The sequence below is a fragment of the Biomphalaria glabrata genome, chromosome 15 (genome assembly GCF_947242115.1).
Source record: "Biomphalaria glabrata chromosome 15, xgBioGlab47.1, whole genome shotgun sequence".
Taxonomy (NCBI): Eukaryota; Metazoa; Mollusca; class Gastropoda; family Planorbidae; genus Biomphalaria; species Biomphalaria glabrata.
In genome coordinates, this window is record NC_074725.1 from 14138577 (window position 1) to 14155249 (window position 16673).

The 16673-nt window shown below is 36.7% G+C and overlaps 2 protein-coding genes across 5 annotated transcripts in view; one reads left to right on the forward strand and one right to left on the reverse strand.

Moving 5' to 3' along the window:
- Window positions 1-2927, forward strand: part of LOC106055665 (uncharacterized) — a 52650-nt gene extending 49723 nt beyond the window's left edge. For both annotated transcript variants that reach the window (XM_013212023.2, XM_013212024.2), the window contains exon 7: window positions 1914-2927. In XM_013212023.2, coding sequence (XP_013067477.2) covers window positions 1914-1939 — 26 coding nt within the window. In that variant the 3' untranslated portion in view covers window positions 1940-2927. The remainder of the gene's footprint in view (window positions 1-1913) is intronic.
- A 527-nt stretch (window positions 2928-3454) lies between these two features.
- On the reverse strand, window positions 3455-16063 carry LOC106055661 (neutral cholesterol ester hydrolase 1-like). Of its 3 annotated transcripts, none has more exons than XM_056012852.1 (9): window positions 15963-16063; window positions 13580-13729; window positions 11473-11577; window positions 8868-8985; window positions 8576-8639; window positions 6807-6928; window positions 6124-6212; window positions 5667-5749; window positions 3455-4060 (listed from the first exon to the last, which is right to left on the reverse strand). In XM_056012852.1, exons 2-9 carry the CDS (start codon window positions 13727-13729, stop codon window positions 3553-3555), a joined length of 1239 nt encoding a protein of 412 aa, XP_055868827.1. In that variant the 5' UTR covers window positions 15963-16063; the 3' UTR covers window positions 3455-3552. The 3 variants fall into 3 exon arrangements, with proteins under 3 accessions (XP_055868827.1, XP_055868828.1, XP_055868826.1); XM_056012853.1 differs by lacking the exon at window positions 15963-16063 and adding an exon at window positions 15688-15717; XM_056012851.1 differs by lacking the exon at window positions 15963-16063 and adding an exon at window positions 15403-15558.
- Between the last annotated feature and the right edge of the window lie 610 nt (window positions 16064-16673).

Here is a 16673-nt window from a genome sequence, read left to right on the forward strand (position 1 = left end):
ATAGAAGGTGTATCATAGGCATGACAAGGTGGATTGGCGTTTCTTAGCCTATCATGTGTGGCGACCACAAAGACGAACCGAATTTCTCTGTAAGTGGGGTCAAGAGTTAAACCCCAAGTGTTTACGCCAGTGGCGTCACTAGTGTGGGTGTCACCCCCCCCCTTTTTCAGCTTTTCTAAAATCTTCCCAATAAAAACTTATTGCTTAGTTCTTTTTGTTGCAGCGAGGATCCCCCTGGTGACGCCACTGGTTTACGTGCATTCTGAGTTTCGAAATGCATTCACCAGTAGTCAACAGCGCACTGCTATCCAATGCGCAAATCAAAGTAGTTCAAGAACCGTGGCCCCTAAAATACAAGAGACTTTTGAAGACATATAGATCATGAAACATCTGTAATGGGAGTGATCGTGGAAAGCATCTTCATCTTGCGTCTTCACTGGCCTTTCTCTCATGCAAAAGTTGTCAACAGGATGTTGGAACGACACTCGGGAGAGATTTGACTGTTCTGGCTTGAGAAAGACGGATAGAATCAAGTTGGCGTTTAAATATTAAAATGTCTTTTTCTTCAAAAAAAAAATCTGTATTATCCATGAGGAAATTTGTCTTACAATCTGTGCATAAAAAAATACATTATAACTATAGAAACAAAATGTACATTCACACTAGTTTCACTCCAACGTAACAAGTGCTCAGATTAGTTCTATTCAGTGATTTAATGGCCAGAGGAATAAAGGAGTTTTTGTGTTTGTTTTGTAAACGGTATCTTGTATCTCCTTTGTGATGTAAAATCTTAAAATACTGGCCCAGATTTTTTTTTTAATTTTAAAACAATCTTTCCAGCCTTCTTATTAATGTTTCTCTCATCTGTGGCATTTTCCTTTGCAACTTCTTGTGTGACTAAAGAGGCCAATCCTTGATACACAGCTGTGATCGAAGGTTGGGTATATATAATCACCAGGCGCCGTTGCATTTTCACCCTTCTTTCTGCTTCTGTTGTGTATGACATCTGCAATCCGTGACCTTTCCTTTATGCTCTCTCTCCATGTGGATCTATCCAGTGCCATCTCTTCCCAGCTGCTAGTGTCGATTTTGATTTTTTCTCTCATACAGTTGTATAAATGGAGTTTGTTAGCTACCAATGACTTTAATGGCAGCATTTGAGATTTTCTGCAATTAATTTTTATTTTTAAATGACCAAACCGCCATATCAGCAAGCTATAATAGCATGGTAAAACATTGACAACCCATTTTCGCTTTGAGTCGATCTTGTTGCAGTCGCTTCTTGCGAAAAAGGTTTACAATAGAGAAAATTGGTCTTACTTAAAATATGAAACAATGTCTTAATAAATCCTTTTAATTTTGAAACATTGGTACTCATGTAATAATAACACGCAGACTCTATTTATAGCCTCAATGTAATTACAAAAATATTTTTTCCCGTTGACCAAAACAAAAAAAAAAAAATTAAAAAAATTGGTTTTTCAGAACGTCGCCCCTATGGGAGGGGGAAGGTGATCCCCAGGTTGAGAAGCGCTGATTATACAAACAACACATAATGAATTACAATTAACTGATGTCGAGAACTTATACCAACTTATCCTGTCTGTCTGTCTGTCTGTCTGGTCAAAACGTTATTTCTCGCCTTCCCATTCTAGGATCAAGTTGAAACTTTGCACAATTATTCATTGTCCTTAACAACACATGAATCAAACAAAAAATTTACCGATTAGTTAATCAATTAATTGAAAATTAATTACATTATTGATTCAGAATAATTGACGCAATTTCACCGAGTAAAAGCGAGGTTTTAAAAAAAAATCTTATTTTTTACTATTTAACTTGTTATCTTCTTTTTGGTAAAAATTAATTTACATTTTATAATTTCTATATAACAACTTTTTTTTTCTTTACAGAGTTCAAGAAACTGTACACGCTTTAAGAAAGAAGGGAAACAGCTTCTCAAGAAATCATTACATGATTATTTTAATCCATTTTTTAAACACTTCTCATTTTTAAAAGCATTCCATATTTTAAAATCGTAATATAAAATCAATTAAAAATTTAATTAACTTACTTGAAATTTTTTTAAAAATTTAATTCCTAGAAAAGATTTTTGAAGATATAATAGCGGCTGATACAATTAATTTTGTAATTATAAATACAATTGAAGTTATGATACTTTGATGTTTTCAGGCTACACAGCACCCACCTTAGCACGTGACTTAGAAATATGTTAACCACGGAACTGTAAGGAACACAAAGTTATGGTCCTCATTACATTTCAAATCCTCCTCTTATTTACGCATCCTATAGTCTTGATGACTATTTTTCTTCAAACCAAATGAATTGAGCAGATTAGATCAATACAAAAATATGATTACCTTTTGTATGATTTCATGGTGACGTCAGTCTGTTACAAGATATTTCTTTTAGGACAAATCTGTTTACAGTTTTATTTCTTTTAAAGATCACAAGACTAAAAACTCATAACATCATAGTCAGGCCTCATACCGTTTGGCTTAGTTGAACACCTACCGCTGATATTGTTTCCAAGTAATGTCGGGGAGGTGGAAGAGACATTTCAATCCCCCCCCCCCCCAAAAAAAAAGGTGTATCCCATCCAAGACCCATGCTCATTATTTGCATGGACATTAAAATCACCTGGAAGATATTCTTTAGTAGCCTCGTACTTTAGACCAAGTCTAAGAGCTTATTACTTACAAACTGGTAAGCAGATTATATAGATATAGGTTTCAGTTCTGTACTATACGTTTGAAGCACAACTTGAGCCATATGGAATCTCCCACAGAAACAAGGCGTTGGCTAATGTTACTTATAAACATTGATCACGTGACTGTTGTCTAGTTGTCCTAGTTTCTGTCTCAAGAGAAAGCAATAATCAAATAAATTAATGGCAGAAACTTTCAGATTGGTTTTTTTTTTATAACAATACATCTTGTAGTTTTGTTTTATTCTCGGCATTATTTAGATATGACATTTGATCATTTGACTTCCACCGCAATTTCCAAAAATTAATCACTAGTTGGAATAAGCTAATTACCGATTTCTATTATTAGAACCGGGGGTCCAGGGTTCGAATCCTGGTGAAGACTGGGATTTTTAACTCCGGGATCCTTGGGCGCTTTGATTCCAGCCAGCTTTAATTGGTACCTAACACTACTTGAGTAAAGGTAAAGGCGGTTGGTCGTTGTGATGGCCACAGAATCAGATGACCTTTACATCATCTGTTCTATAGATGGCAAGGCCTGAAAGGAGAACTACTTTTGACTTTATCATTAAAATTGGACCAAGGCCTTGAGGAAGAGAGGAGGACATATAAGAAAAAGATAGTTCACGTCGATAGTGTAACATCATAATAATGGAATATGTAGGACTGGTTTATAGAGACATAACTGTTCTGTTACTATTTGTTTGAAAACAAACTTGTCCGTTAACTTAAAAGTCAGGCACATTCAGTTTGTCAATTCTTAAATTTTATTTATATAACATATTATGTGAATGTGAAGAGACTAATTTTAACAATGAATCTTATTATACATTTTTCGAAATAAATTGATAAATTTCCCGCCAAGTTTCATCCGCTGAAGTGAAGGTCAAAATTCCAGACGGTAGTTTAGGCGCCAAGAAGAAATGGGACTGATTGTGTACATGTTTCAACTCTACTGACACATTCGCTGCCCGCAGCCTTGACGCGTACAAAAGGCCATCGTCTCTCACGACATCCGCCTCGGCCACCAGTATATACGTGGGGGGCGATGCATTCAAAACGTCAGCAAGTAATGGAGACACAAATGGATCAATGACTTTGGATTCAACTTTGAGTGCCAGGTTCTGGTCGTATTGATTGGAGTATCTGTCCAAAGAGCTTGCTGGGCTCTTCTCTCTGACAGATTCTGGCAACTGAGATTCCGATAAGTAATGAGAATAGATAGAGGTTCTCAAACTGGGTGACACGTGATCATTTTTCTGGAATGATGACACCACGTCTTGTGTTGGTTGTATGCCCAGATAATAGCACCAAAATTTGAGGATTTGTGAGCTGACAGAAGAAAAAAAAGAAAACATAAGAAAAATATTAAATGTAAATCAAGATTGGCTACAACAGCCAACAATGTCTGCTAAGCTGGGTTAGGAGCAAAAAATTGACAATATTCGTAAGAGTGCAAAAAAACCCCCACAAACAAAAACAACAAAAAAACAAACAAGGATAGTAAGACTCTAATATGTTAGATCAGCGACCTCTCGTGTGGCGGGCCACATGACCGATAAGGTAATAAAATGAAATTGACTTGAAACTAATATTATGAGAAACCCCTGGATCTGGTACTTACATTAATTAATTGGATATTTGAAGGCTATCTTTTTTTTTTCAAGCGTCTCAAAATGAGTTTATTTCTCTACGTATTAATATGAGAAACATTTTAGCAAGCCTTATCACCGACTTATCTTCTGGTCTCTTTTTGTTATCCCCATCAATACCGCCATATTTGTTTCATAATGCTGTTCATATGTTGTTGTTTTTTTTTGAACAGCCACACGATCTTTATAAAACAAATCTGTTGTCTTATTATCATGTGACATTTATGTCCTACACAAAAAGTAAAGATCCGTTCAATGGTACTGATACGTTTTACATTAAAGTGTTAAAGGTCGTGGTGTACCACTCCATTAGAAAAAAAAATGAGGGCCCTAACGTAGGTAAAGTTACATTTTAAACCTTTTGAAAGGGGGGGAGGATTTTCTACACTTTTCACAAACTCCTATCTATATATATATATATATATATAAACGATATATAGGTGACACATACCATGTAAAATATGTTAGGATTTTTATAAGAACAAACATCCGTAAACAATACACCTACTGATTGTATTGATGAGGTCTGAGAATAGGAACAATTTGGTGTTACTTTAAATAAATAAGCTATGATCATCGAATAGGTGCAAAAGCTTAAAAAAACAACAACATTTATTAGTTTCTGTTATTTCCCCATCATATGCTGGTAGTGGTACGTAGACACGACCACATTAACACCAATTTCTTATTGCATAACAACATAGAACGGCATTGCTAAGAACATATATAGAGTATGAGACTTTTGAAGACAGAACTACTCATTTCGTTTGTTCTGACAGACATTTAAAAAAAAACAACAACTAGAGTTACCCTCACAGACGCTGGATATGGATAGATCAGATCCTTCTCAAGCCTGTATCCAACATAACAAGGCAAGCCCTAACCTAAAATCCACAAGAAAAGAGAAAGAGGAGACGGCCCAGGAATACATGGCGCCGCGATTTGGAAGCAGATGCCAAGCAGATGGGCAAGACGTGGAGACAGTTGGAGAGATTCACCCAGAACCGAGATACCTGGAGGAAGCTGGTTGGTGGCCTATGCCCCAGAAGGTACCATAGGCAGAGATGAGTATATGTCAAGGCTCACCCTCGGCTTGTAGAAGTAGATAAACATTTGAACTTTATAAACAACTTAGTTGTAAGTCTGATATTAATTCTTCAACATTGTGACTTATAGTTTTTAAGAGAATAGAATTGGACTTCTAATAGAGAACAACATCGCACTGTGAATGTCAATTGAATTTATCAAGAGTCATGAAGAAACCATGCACTAACACACAGACTCACCGCCCAGGAAATGTATGGTCGCTGTAAAGTCTGTAGGATGGAGTATCAAAAGTAAAAGCCTGTAGAACTGGTTGCAGTAATACCTGGTCAAGAAAATGAAACAATTGTAACACCAAGGTATGAGTAGAATGCAGCTTTGTTAGTTGGTACAGACAGACAAAAGTGTTAGTGCAAGCAAGTTTCTTCAAATAGAATTAAGAGTGAGTAAGCTGGATCACAAAGCTTGCATCAAAGTAATGAACTATGTTTTTAGCGGCATTTTAGCTTGTCTAAAGGTGATAAACTATGGTTTAGTGCGTCTAAAAGTAATGAACTATGGTTTAGCGTGTTTAAAAGTAATGAACTATGTTTGAGTGTGTTTAAAAGTGATTAAACGTGTGATGTCATGTATCCGCAAAATAGTCACAAAAATCTAAAGAGATATTTCTCTACATAGTGAGATAGTCAAGAATTTTACCTGCAGTCTGACGTGTGGAGTAAAGCCTGGGTCTTCTTCTGAGATGCGCAAAGCCACTGCCGCTGCAAGGTTTGCTCCAGTACTGTCCCCTGAACGCCAACATAGGATTTATAGGATTTATTTTAGTCTCATTTTAGACATCAGTTTTGCATTTACTGACTGCTCCTTGTATCACTGCTTGGTTTAAAATTATTTTTATTTTGTAAAAAAAAAAAAAAATAGGTGCCGGTACTCAGTGATGGATTGCCTAAATTTTAACTACTAATAAATTAATAACCAATGTTAATATACATGAAAAGTAATCATTTTTACCCACATTGAAAAATATGCCGTACCGGCACAAAAAAAAAAGCACTAAGTATAACTAACTACAGGATCTTCTACCATGTCTGGTACTGTAAACACATACATATTGAGTACTTTTATATACTTGATTGACAGACTACAAAAGATATAAAATTAAGATAGTTTATCAAAAATTAATGCAAAAAGAATTTGTGAAAGCCAAATCCATATCGTTACCATTTTGCTCTAGGATCTAGTTACTAGGAGATCTAATAAAGAAAAGCTAGAGGATAGTAGAGAATAAGCTTTTTGAATAGACAACGTTATACGATATGGCTATACTTTTTACAGACAAAGGGAGACAACCAAATGTCTCTACCAAACTGTGTTTGGCTTACCAAGGAGAGCAACTCTGTGACTGTCTATCTTGTATTTCAGCCCATTCTGTAGGATGTGTTGTGTTACTCTCAGACAATCGTCAAACGGTACGGGGAAAGAAAACTCTGGAGACTGTCGGTATCTACACAATAGCAGAGAATTGTCGGTGAACCATCAAATGTATGAAGTCAAATCATATTTGGTGTAGATGTTGGTAAAAAAAAATAATTAGATGAAAGAGAGATATTTTTTTTTTTAATTTAACTTCTGTGGATGTGACTCTAAACGGCTGGGTGTAACTGGTATGTACTTCAGTTTGTCGACACAATGGTAGGTAGTTCGAATCTCCTTATACCCAAGCACCGAGCTTGTGAATTGGAGAAAGGAAAACAATGTTTCATTCCACGAACAAGAAAAAAATAATTTATAAAACGTTTAAAAAGATAACACACTCCTTTGTACAATGTAAGGAGCGATGAGCTCTTAATAACTAGTTAGAATTAGAAAAATAAATCTTATCTTATCTTCTTATCTTATATAATACAGACGTTACTTCAAAAAAAAAGATGATTACGTCCTACGCGTCATGCATTTAGTCATGCATATTAACCAATGACTTAAATTCTGCCAAGTCACTGGTTTTCCTGGCTGGCTCAGACAACCCATTCCATGCTGTAATAGCACTAGGGAAGAAGGAGTATTTGTACAAATTTGTCCTAGCATATGGGACGAGGAATGTGCCTTTATTTTTGTGTCTTTCAGAGTATTTTTTTAAATTTTGTTTTTGTATTTGAAGATTATGGTTCAGTGTTTTATGTATAATTGCTACTTTACTTTTGAGTCTTCTGTCCTGAAGGCTTTCTAAATTTAGTGATTTTACTAAAGGTGTTACTCTAGTCAAATGTGAATATTCGTTTGTTATGAATCTCACTGCTCTATTTTGTGTTTGTTCCAGTTTCTTAATGTTTTCTTGAGTTGAGGGGTCCCAAACGGAGGATGCATATTCTATTATTGGCCTAACCAAGGTTAAATAACAATTTAGTTTTATGTTCTTATTTGATTTATAGAAATTTCTTTTAATAAACCCTAATGCTTTGTTGGATTTTTTTATAGTTTCGTCAATATGTGGATTCCATGACAGTTTTTCATTTATTATAACACCTAGGTATTTTGCGTTTTTAGTCTGTGTTACTGGTTTGCCATGAATAAGATAAGTGGAATTAATTTTAGTTTTTTTGTTAAATTAACGTTTTCACCCAGCCCCATTCTTTCCCTCCCCCTAGCCCTCAAAAAAAAAACAAATCGCTAGTTCAGCGAATGTATACAACTACAAGATATTCCAGTGATAGGCCTTTAGATCTAGACTTAGAAGACGATGCGGAAAAAGTTCCTGAACATTATATTTTTGAACTGCTTAATTAATAATATAATTCTAACATGCGGAAATACTCGAAGACGTTCAGGATAAATATTTTCTCGTTCTCTAGACAAATTTTATACTTTGAAAAATTATAACGGTCAAACCACAGTTTTCCCAGAGTGGCCAACGAGTTAGTCATTCTTTTCCCAACTATATATATAAACTGTCAAATTTCTACGAAAATTATTAGAGCAGTTTTCAGGTTTTTGAGCCCACCAATCCCGGGGGTTTAGTTTCTACTGAAGGTAGGAGTTAAACAGAGGTATTGTAAGACAAATATGTTCATTGTTGGCTTTATGTTAGAGACTCCTACATTGCACGAATGTGTCTGATTCGATACAATACAAAATGAAGTATTTTGCCACTCACTCGACAGATATGACCACAGTATTGGTGTGTTGCGCCAAGTCTCTTGTAACAGAATCATAGGAATCTAGTCAGATACAAAGTAGTTTAATTAGAGCATATGACAAGACGGCAAATTGAATATACTTTCAATACCAAAAGAATGTCTTTTATTTTCTAAAATGTTATTGAAAGTAGAAACTATTACAAGAGTAACGTAAGTTTCTGATCTACGTAAACCACCAAGCTTACATCCAAATATACAACATAACTTTGATACTTTATCTACAAATCCAAAAAGAGAAGATGGACTTACCGATGCTAAATAAGCTCCAACCTCCACCATGAAAGTAGAGAATACAGGGAGATAACTCCACAGCCGACTTCGGTCTATACAATCTGACATTCAATCCATTGATTTTGAAATCTTCAATCTGAAATAGAGTTCATCTTTAGTAGATATGTTTATTTCATAAGCATTTTATTAGCGGCCCCCGAAAGGGGAAAAGACGCTATTAGTTTTGTGCAAAATGTCTGTCCGTCTGTGCGTCCGTCCCGTTTAGATCTCGTAAACTAGAAAAGATATTGAAAATCCGACATCACAATATTTTAGACCATTCAAAGTTCTGATGCAACGGCTACTTTTTTTTTCTGAAAGCGAAAAATCTAATTTTTAAAATCAGTTATGCAAGCAGTTTTTTTTAAAAAGAAAAAGCTAATTAGTATACATTATAAGTTAGACCTAGATTAAAACGAATAGTAATATTGTAAACGTCATTTTCGTGTCCTTTTTTTTTTTTTTTTTTTTTTGTATTGCGAAAATGTAGGCGCGGTAGCTGAGCGGTAAAACGCTTAGCTTCCGAACCGGGGATCCCGGGTTCGAATCCTGGTGAAGACTGGGATTTTCAACTTCAGAATCCTTGGGCGCCTCTGAGTCCACCCAGCTCTAATGGGTACCTGACATTAGTTGGGGAAAAGTAAAGGCGGTTGGTCGTTGTCCTGGCTACATGACACACTCGTTAACCGTAGGCCACAAAAAACAGATGAACTTTACATCATCTGCACTATAGACCACAAGGTCTGAAAGGGGAACAATTTAGGCCAGATTCACATCTTACTTTGCATTCACTTGCACCTATCCTTTGATCTGCTGGACCGTTGGGGCACTACACAAGATCTTTCAACCTTCTTTCTCCATTCTTATCTCTCATTTGTCTTTGATATAATTTCATTTGGATGTTCTTTCTGAAAATATTGAAGCCTGCCTGGGTGGACCACTTCGGGGGCCGATTTTGAGTTTGTGTTTCCACACAAACTGTCTTTGTAACCTTGTTTTATTACAAATGCTGGTGGTGAATCTAGCCCCCAGTGGGGAATAAGACAATGAAATGCATTAGCGTGTGAACTTAAAGAAACAAATTGTAACAGCAGCGCTCCGAAGAACTGCTGCAAAACACAGCCCAGATCATTTGGGACAAATACAAATCATGACCAATAACCAACAGGGCTTTTAAAGGAACATCAAAATTGTAGGTGAAAAACTGACAAGAGTCAGTAGTTTCAAACATCTTGGAGCTATCATGTCAGTTGAAGGAACCAAACCTGAACTACTGGCCAGAATTGCACAGTCCACAGCAGCCCTTGCAAAACTTAAAACAAACAGGAAAGACGGAGGCATAAGCGCTCTTTAGTCATGGCCACATTCTTATATGCTTGCGAATGTTGAACACTGACTGCAGAACTAGAGAGGAGGATCCTAGCAATGGAGTTGAGGTGCTACAGAAAGATCCTAGCAATTGAGGTGCTACAGAAAGATCCTAGCAATGGAATTGAGGTGCTACAGAAAGATCCTAGCAATGGAGTTGAGGTGCTACAGAAAGATCCTAGCAATTGAGGTGCTACAGAAAGATCCTAGCAATGGAATTGAGGTGCTACAGAAAGATCCTAGCAATGGAGTTGAGGTGCTACAGAAAGATCCTAGCAATTGAGGTGCTACAGAAAGATCCTAGCAATGGAATTGAGGTGCTACAGAAAGATCCTAGCAATGGAGTTGAGGTGCTACAGAAAGATCCTAGCAATTGAGGTGCTAAGGAAAGATCCTAGCAATGGAATTGAGGTGCTACAGAAAGATCCTAGCAATGGAATTGAGGTGTTACAGAAAGATCCTAGCAATGGAATTGAGGTGCTACAGAAAGATCCTAGCAATGGAGTTGAGGTGCTACAGAAAGATCCTAGGTAACAAATACAAAGACATCACATTAGAGACAGGATTAGTTCAGTTATCTGACCCCACGATGACCTGCTAACTAATGTCAAAAAACGCAAACTTAAACTCTATGGCTCAAAGCTCGCCAAAACCTTCCTCCAGGGAACAGTAACAGGAAAAGAAAGAGGTAGCAGACAGAGACAACATAAAAGAATGGACGGGCCTGCCACTGAAAGAGATTATATTAAAGGCAAAATAGAGGAATGGAGACAGACGGTAAAAAGCTAATGCGTGGTGCCCCTGGAGTGCCCCAATTGTCCAACAGGCAGTATGTGAAGGTGAAAATTATACACTTATTACTGAAAACAGCATCGCGAGACTTGTGTCAAACCCAGCAATATGTACATATTGGATTCACGAAACAGTCATCATCGGAGATCAAACATGGAGAATGTGTCAATCAAAACTAGTTTATAGTCCAATCTTTTTATCTAGGAAGTGGGATACAGCTATCTCTATCTTATTATGACTAACCCTATAGCCCTTCTCAATAAGACAATATTTATTTTTTTGAAACCAGTTCGTGAAAAACAATTTTAATTATTGCGTTTTTTTTCAAAAACTGTAGAAGGTTAAAGAAACATGATCGATCTAATTTAAAAAGAAAGATTTTGAGTTTGATTCTCATTAGAGAGTTTCTTACTCCAATACTCACATGGAGAAGTGTGTTGGGCAGTCTGATGGGAAAGTAAGCAGCTTCCACCAGATAGCGTAAAGTTGTGATAGAAGGGACAGACGACAACAGCTCGAGTGTGTTGGCCTAAATAGAAATATGGAAACAAGTTCAACGTTGAATTGTGTCACGTTTCAATTACACAAGAAAAAATAAATAATTTTTTTTTTTAAATATTAAAAACCAAAAAAACAAAATAAACCTTATATTAAGTGTAATTGTATCAATCAGTTTGGATCAGTCATGTCATTAAATTTTGTAATGGATCTAGATCAACAATAATTAATCTGTGCGATTAATAATATTTTTACCAGATGTTTTTTGTTTAGCACAATTTCATGATTTTAGCTTTCTGCCCCTATCATTTATCTGGGACAATTATGAGAATGGGGAAAGGAAGGGGGAGGGGGAAGAAAGTAATGAACATCTGGCTGGATTGTACAGTAGTTGGTTTTTAAAAGCATTTTTGTATTTAAAAAGGGAGCGACCTGAATTCGAAATAGTGGCTCACTCCTCCTCGGTCCGACGTGCTAACCACTCTACTAATGAGATAATTATGACTAGAGAAGATTATATAGTCATAAATTGTTTTAAGGGGACTAATTCAGCTTATATCACCACTTCAGTCAGGTACAATTTCCTTTCCTTGTTAAAGATACCTAACAAAAAAAATAATTACTTATATTTAATTAACTACGTGTTTGATTTTTTAAATTGATTCTTGTGTTGTCAGGTAAAAGAAATAATTATGAGAAAGTTCAGCTTGATCCAACATGGAAACGTTTGACCATACAGACAGAGCGAGTTGATCGCTTTCTGAACAAAAACAACACAACACACTTCTCGTTAGTATTTTAAAATAGGCACCGCTCTCGAGACCGCCACTCCAGCTAACGGAACACTGATGTCGGTCCCCTTTGTGGAACGGTGTGGCGGACTTATTGGACTGGGGTGCTGGCTATTTGTTCCATCCCCACCCCGAGTTAGATAAAAAAAAAGCTCATCCAAGGTGAGCCCTTATTCGCTTCCAGTTCTTAGCCTATCTAGTTCCACTACTAGACGTTTTCACGGAGGCGCCACGCTGTAGCAACAGGAGCTGGAATCCTCCTGAGCAAGTGTTTCAGTGAACTGTGGAACTGTGGGGAATTCAGTTTCGATTTGAAAAACATTTTAATAGTATATAATCTCACTCAACCAAGCAGACAGAACAAAACCATGGGACAAAATGTTCATACAATGAATCTAAATTTATTTGCGTACTAACACAATATCTACCAAAAAAAAAAAAAGCGCACAGTGCCGGCTCAACGCCCATGCAGCACGGGAAGTGTGGAAGCATCATTATGACTATCATTTTTTTATCCAATGGACCTCCTTCACTCAGCCACGTGTTTCCCTATCTCTTCAATACAAATTACGATCTAATTTTAATCAACAATGGTTACCACTTGGCATTTTTTTACGTTGTTTTATCAGTATTATCACGTGACCGTTCGTTTTTGGTGAATGAGGTCCATGGAACTTCAAAAATTCATTAAAGTTCTAAACACCCCAATAGCTAGCACAATCAAGGAGCTAGCATAGTCAAAGAGTTGGCACAATCAACGAAATAGCACATTCAAGAAGCTGGCACAATCAATGTGATAGCTCAATAAAGGGGGCACAGTAATGGTGCTACACAGTCTTGGAGCTAGCACAATCAAAGAGCTAACGCAATCAAGGTATTAGCACAATTAAGTTTCTAACACAATCAATGTACTAACTCAATCAGCCAATTAAAGAACTACCCTCCCTTCCACCCAAAAAAACAAAAACAAAAACGTGTACAGCCTTCTGAAAGAGACAAATAAGTTATTGAGGGCAAAAAGATCTGTTTATTATTATAATATACTAAATCAACTCATAACATTAGAAACAAGGCTTTATTTCACTAAAACACGACTGACACACACAATAACACAGTACAGACTGGTCACGATTCTCAGACTACAATAATGCGAACACAATTACAAATACTAGCACGATTACAAGCACGGGTGACACGCAAGTTCATTTAACGATCACTCCAATTATATTCTAAATTACGTACCAAAAAGTTGGCCGATCTTAAAGCAGCTATATATGTTCTGACTATCCACGGGTCTTCTAGATCAGCCGGTACAGAGGTATATAAACTGAAGGAAATTAATAAAATTATCGTGGCCAGAAAAATGTTGATCTTTTGTAGCCATGTGACCATCTGTTGAAAGAAAAAAAGCCACATGCAGTATACATGAGTTCATTCCATCAAACTATAAGGAACTTTCATGTATAGCTGAAAAGTGTAACCTATTTAGTGTACAGAATAAAGGAAGTAATTTTGTAAAGATATATAAAAATTTGTACAGCTTGTTTTGTTTCTAACAGTGGAGAATCAGCGTTGTAAGCGTTTCCGTTTCAAAGCATTTTATTTCTAGTTAGTTGGCAACATTAAATTTTAATGTAGTAGGCCTATAGTGTGAACATCTCCATTCATGATTCAAAACTTTTTTTGATAATGTATTATAGCATTAGTACACAGTATGTTGACCTGCTAACTATCGCAAAAAAACGAAGCTAAAAATCTATTGCCATATTCCAAGGTCTTCTGGGCTTGCAAAGACCTTCCTTCATGGAACAGTACCAGGAAAAAGAAGAGACAGACAGAGAAAGTGATGGGAAGACAACATAAAAGAATAGGCAGGCCGGCCACTGAAAGAAATTCTATCCAAGGCAAAAGACAGAGAGGAATGGACAAAGATGGTCAACAGATCTTGAGTGGTGTCCCAACGTCCCTGCAGACTGAAGGATAGGTCAAGGTAAAAAAATGTAACACAGTAAACACCAAAATGCTACCCTTTATTATTTTATTCGGAGCTTTAAAAAACTTTTCATACACAGTACGCCATTGATACTCCACATAGTGATGGGTGGCTGCACTGCATGGCATGGGGTTGGCGCTTTCGGACTCTTCTCACGAGGTTCTCAGGTTCAAACCACTTCAAACTTTCAAATTCAAATTTGACTTTAAATTTTAGTAAACAATTGAAATAAAGAGCGACTTCAAATTCATCCTATAAACATTTTTTTGTTTTACAGAAAACTGTTTTATATAATAACGATGTACTCTTGCATGAACGTAGAGGATCACGGTTCAGATCTCTGACCAGCTAGGCGTTAACATATCTTATCTTCTTATCTTATACGATACAGACGTTACTTCAAAAAAGAAGATGATTACGTCCTACGCGTCATGCATTTAGTCATGCATATTAACCAATGACTTAAATTCTGCCAAGTCACTGGTTTTCCTGGCTAGCTGAGGCAACCCATTCCATGCTCTAATAGCGCTAGGGAAGAAGGAGCTTTTATACAAATTTGTCTAGCATATATAACATAGCATAGGACTAGGACTGTATCTTTATACACAAAAAAATGTAGGCCCACTACAGACATCTTTTTTTAAGTTTAAAAATATATGACTTTACTAAATTAGAAGTAAAAATAAAATTTTTGTTATTATTTATTATTAATAGAAAGTATTATTATTAATTATTTCTTTTTTTTTAAATTGAACTTTCTGTTACTTGACATTTGAGGTTCTGAACTAGACTAGATCTAGATCTAATAATCATGGGCGTAGCCAGGATTGGGGATTGTGATGTGCCTATCTGTCTTGTAGTTAATAAGACCTGTCTGACTTCTACAGATTACTCTGGAGATGTCTGGGTTTCTTCTGCGGGTGTATTCAATGTGACTAACCAACAGGACAGATGACACACACACACAATTAACAAGTGAAGAAAACCAAGTCCAGAAACCATTAGACAATTCAGATGAAGGTTTAATCCAACAAAAGGCCACAGGTCGATGTCTGTCGATAGATAGTCTTACCCTTATGAAATCCTATCACCAACTGATTTTCTGTCTCCAAGTAGCCTCTAACCCAACTAAGTCATAAACGTCACTAGTCGCGTTCAAAGCCGTTAATTATGGTGCGTCACTACACAAACTAATAATACTAACTAAATGTCTAACAATATATATATATATATATATATATATATATATATATATATATATATATATATATATATATATATTTGTTTGAAACCGGATTCCCCCCCCCCCCCCCGCGCCCGGGTTCTTGCTATACTGCGAGAGGAGCAATCTACACACGATGATAATGTACACACAGCCCAACAGTAAGGACTCGCTAGCGTGAAAGAAACGCAAAGAACACACGTGAGGTAGCCTACACATCACTGTCTACAATCAAGCAGTAAATGTTACCTAATAAAACTACTTACGTGAAGAACAAATATATATATATATATAAAAACAATTTCGCTGTTAAAATTATTGTGCCACATATAGATGTCCATCTAGTTTGTAACAGACGACAACAGACTAAATAAATCAAAAGATAAATTTGTATCAAAATTTCCACTTACGTCTGCCAAGTATCGTAATTTTTTTTTTTACCACGGCGTCTGACTCGTCTGCTGGTGTGTCTATTTTTAGGTGAGTGCCAGGAAGCAAGAGTTATTCCAGCTTCTGCTAACCCGGTCTAGCCGTCCAGACATTATTCTAGACCAGTGGTCTTCAACGGGGGCAATATCGCCCCCTAGGGGGCGTTTTCGAGATTTTGGGGGGCGCTGAGAGCCAAAGGGGCGGTAGGGGGGCGCTGAGAGCCAAAGGGGCGGTAGGGGGGCGCTGGGCACAAAATGGGGCGGTAAGGGGGCGCTGGGCATAAAGGCGGAAAGAAGAAACTAAAGGTGCTCTGAAACAGAACAAATTTAAAAATTCTTCAACATTAAAGCTGGGAAACTATATATAGACAAATTATAGTTAACTTGCTTCTAATTTAAGAACAGAAACAGCGTTAGAAAATGAGTTCGGGAATCCCATTTTCTATTTGTAAATTCTTACTTCTTTTACTGCAGGGTTCTCAACCTGTGGATCGCGACCCCCTTTGGGGTCGATACACGATTTGCCAGGGGTCGCCTAAGACCATCGAAAATATAGATTATTAATGTCTATTCTTCTACTGCCGTATGTGTGTGTGTGTGTGTGGGGGGGGGTCACGGCAGATAGACGGATTGTAAAAAGGGGTCGCCTAGCATAATAGGTTGAGAACCGCTGTTTTACTGTGATTGGAGAGT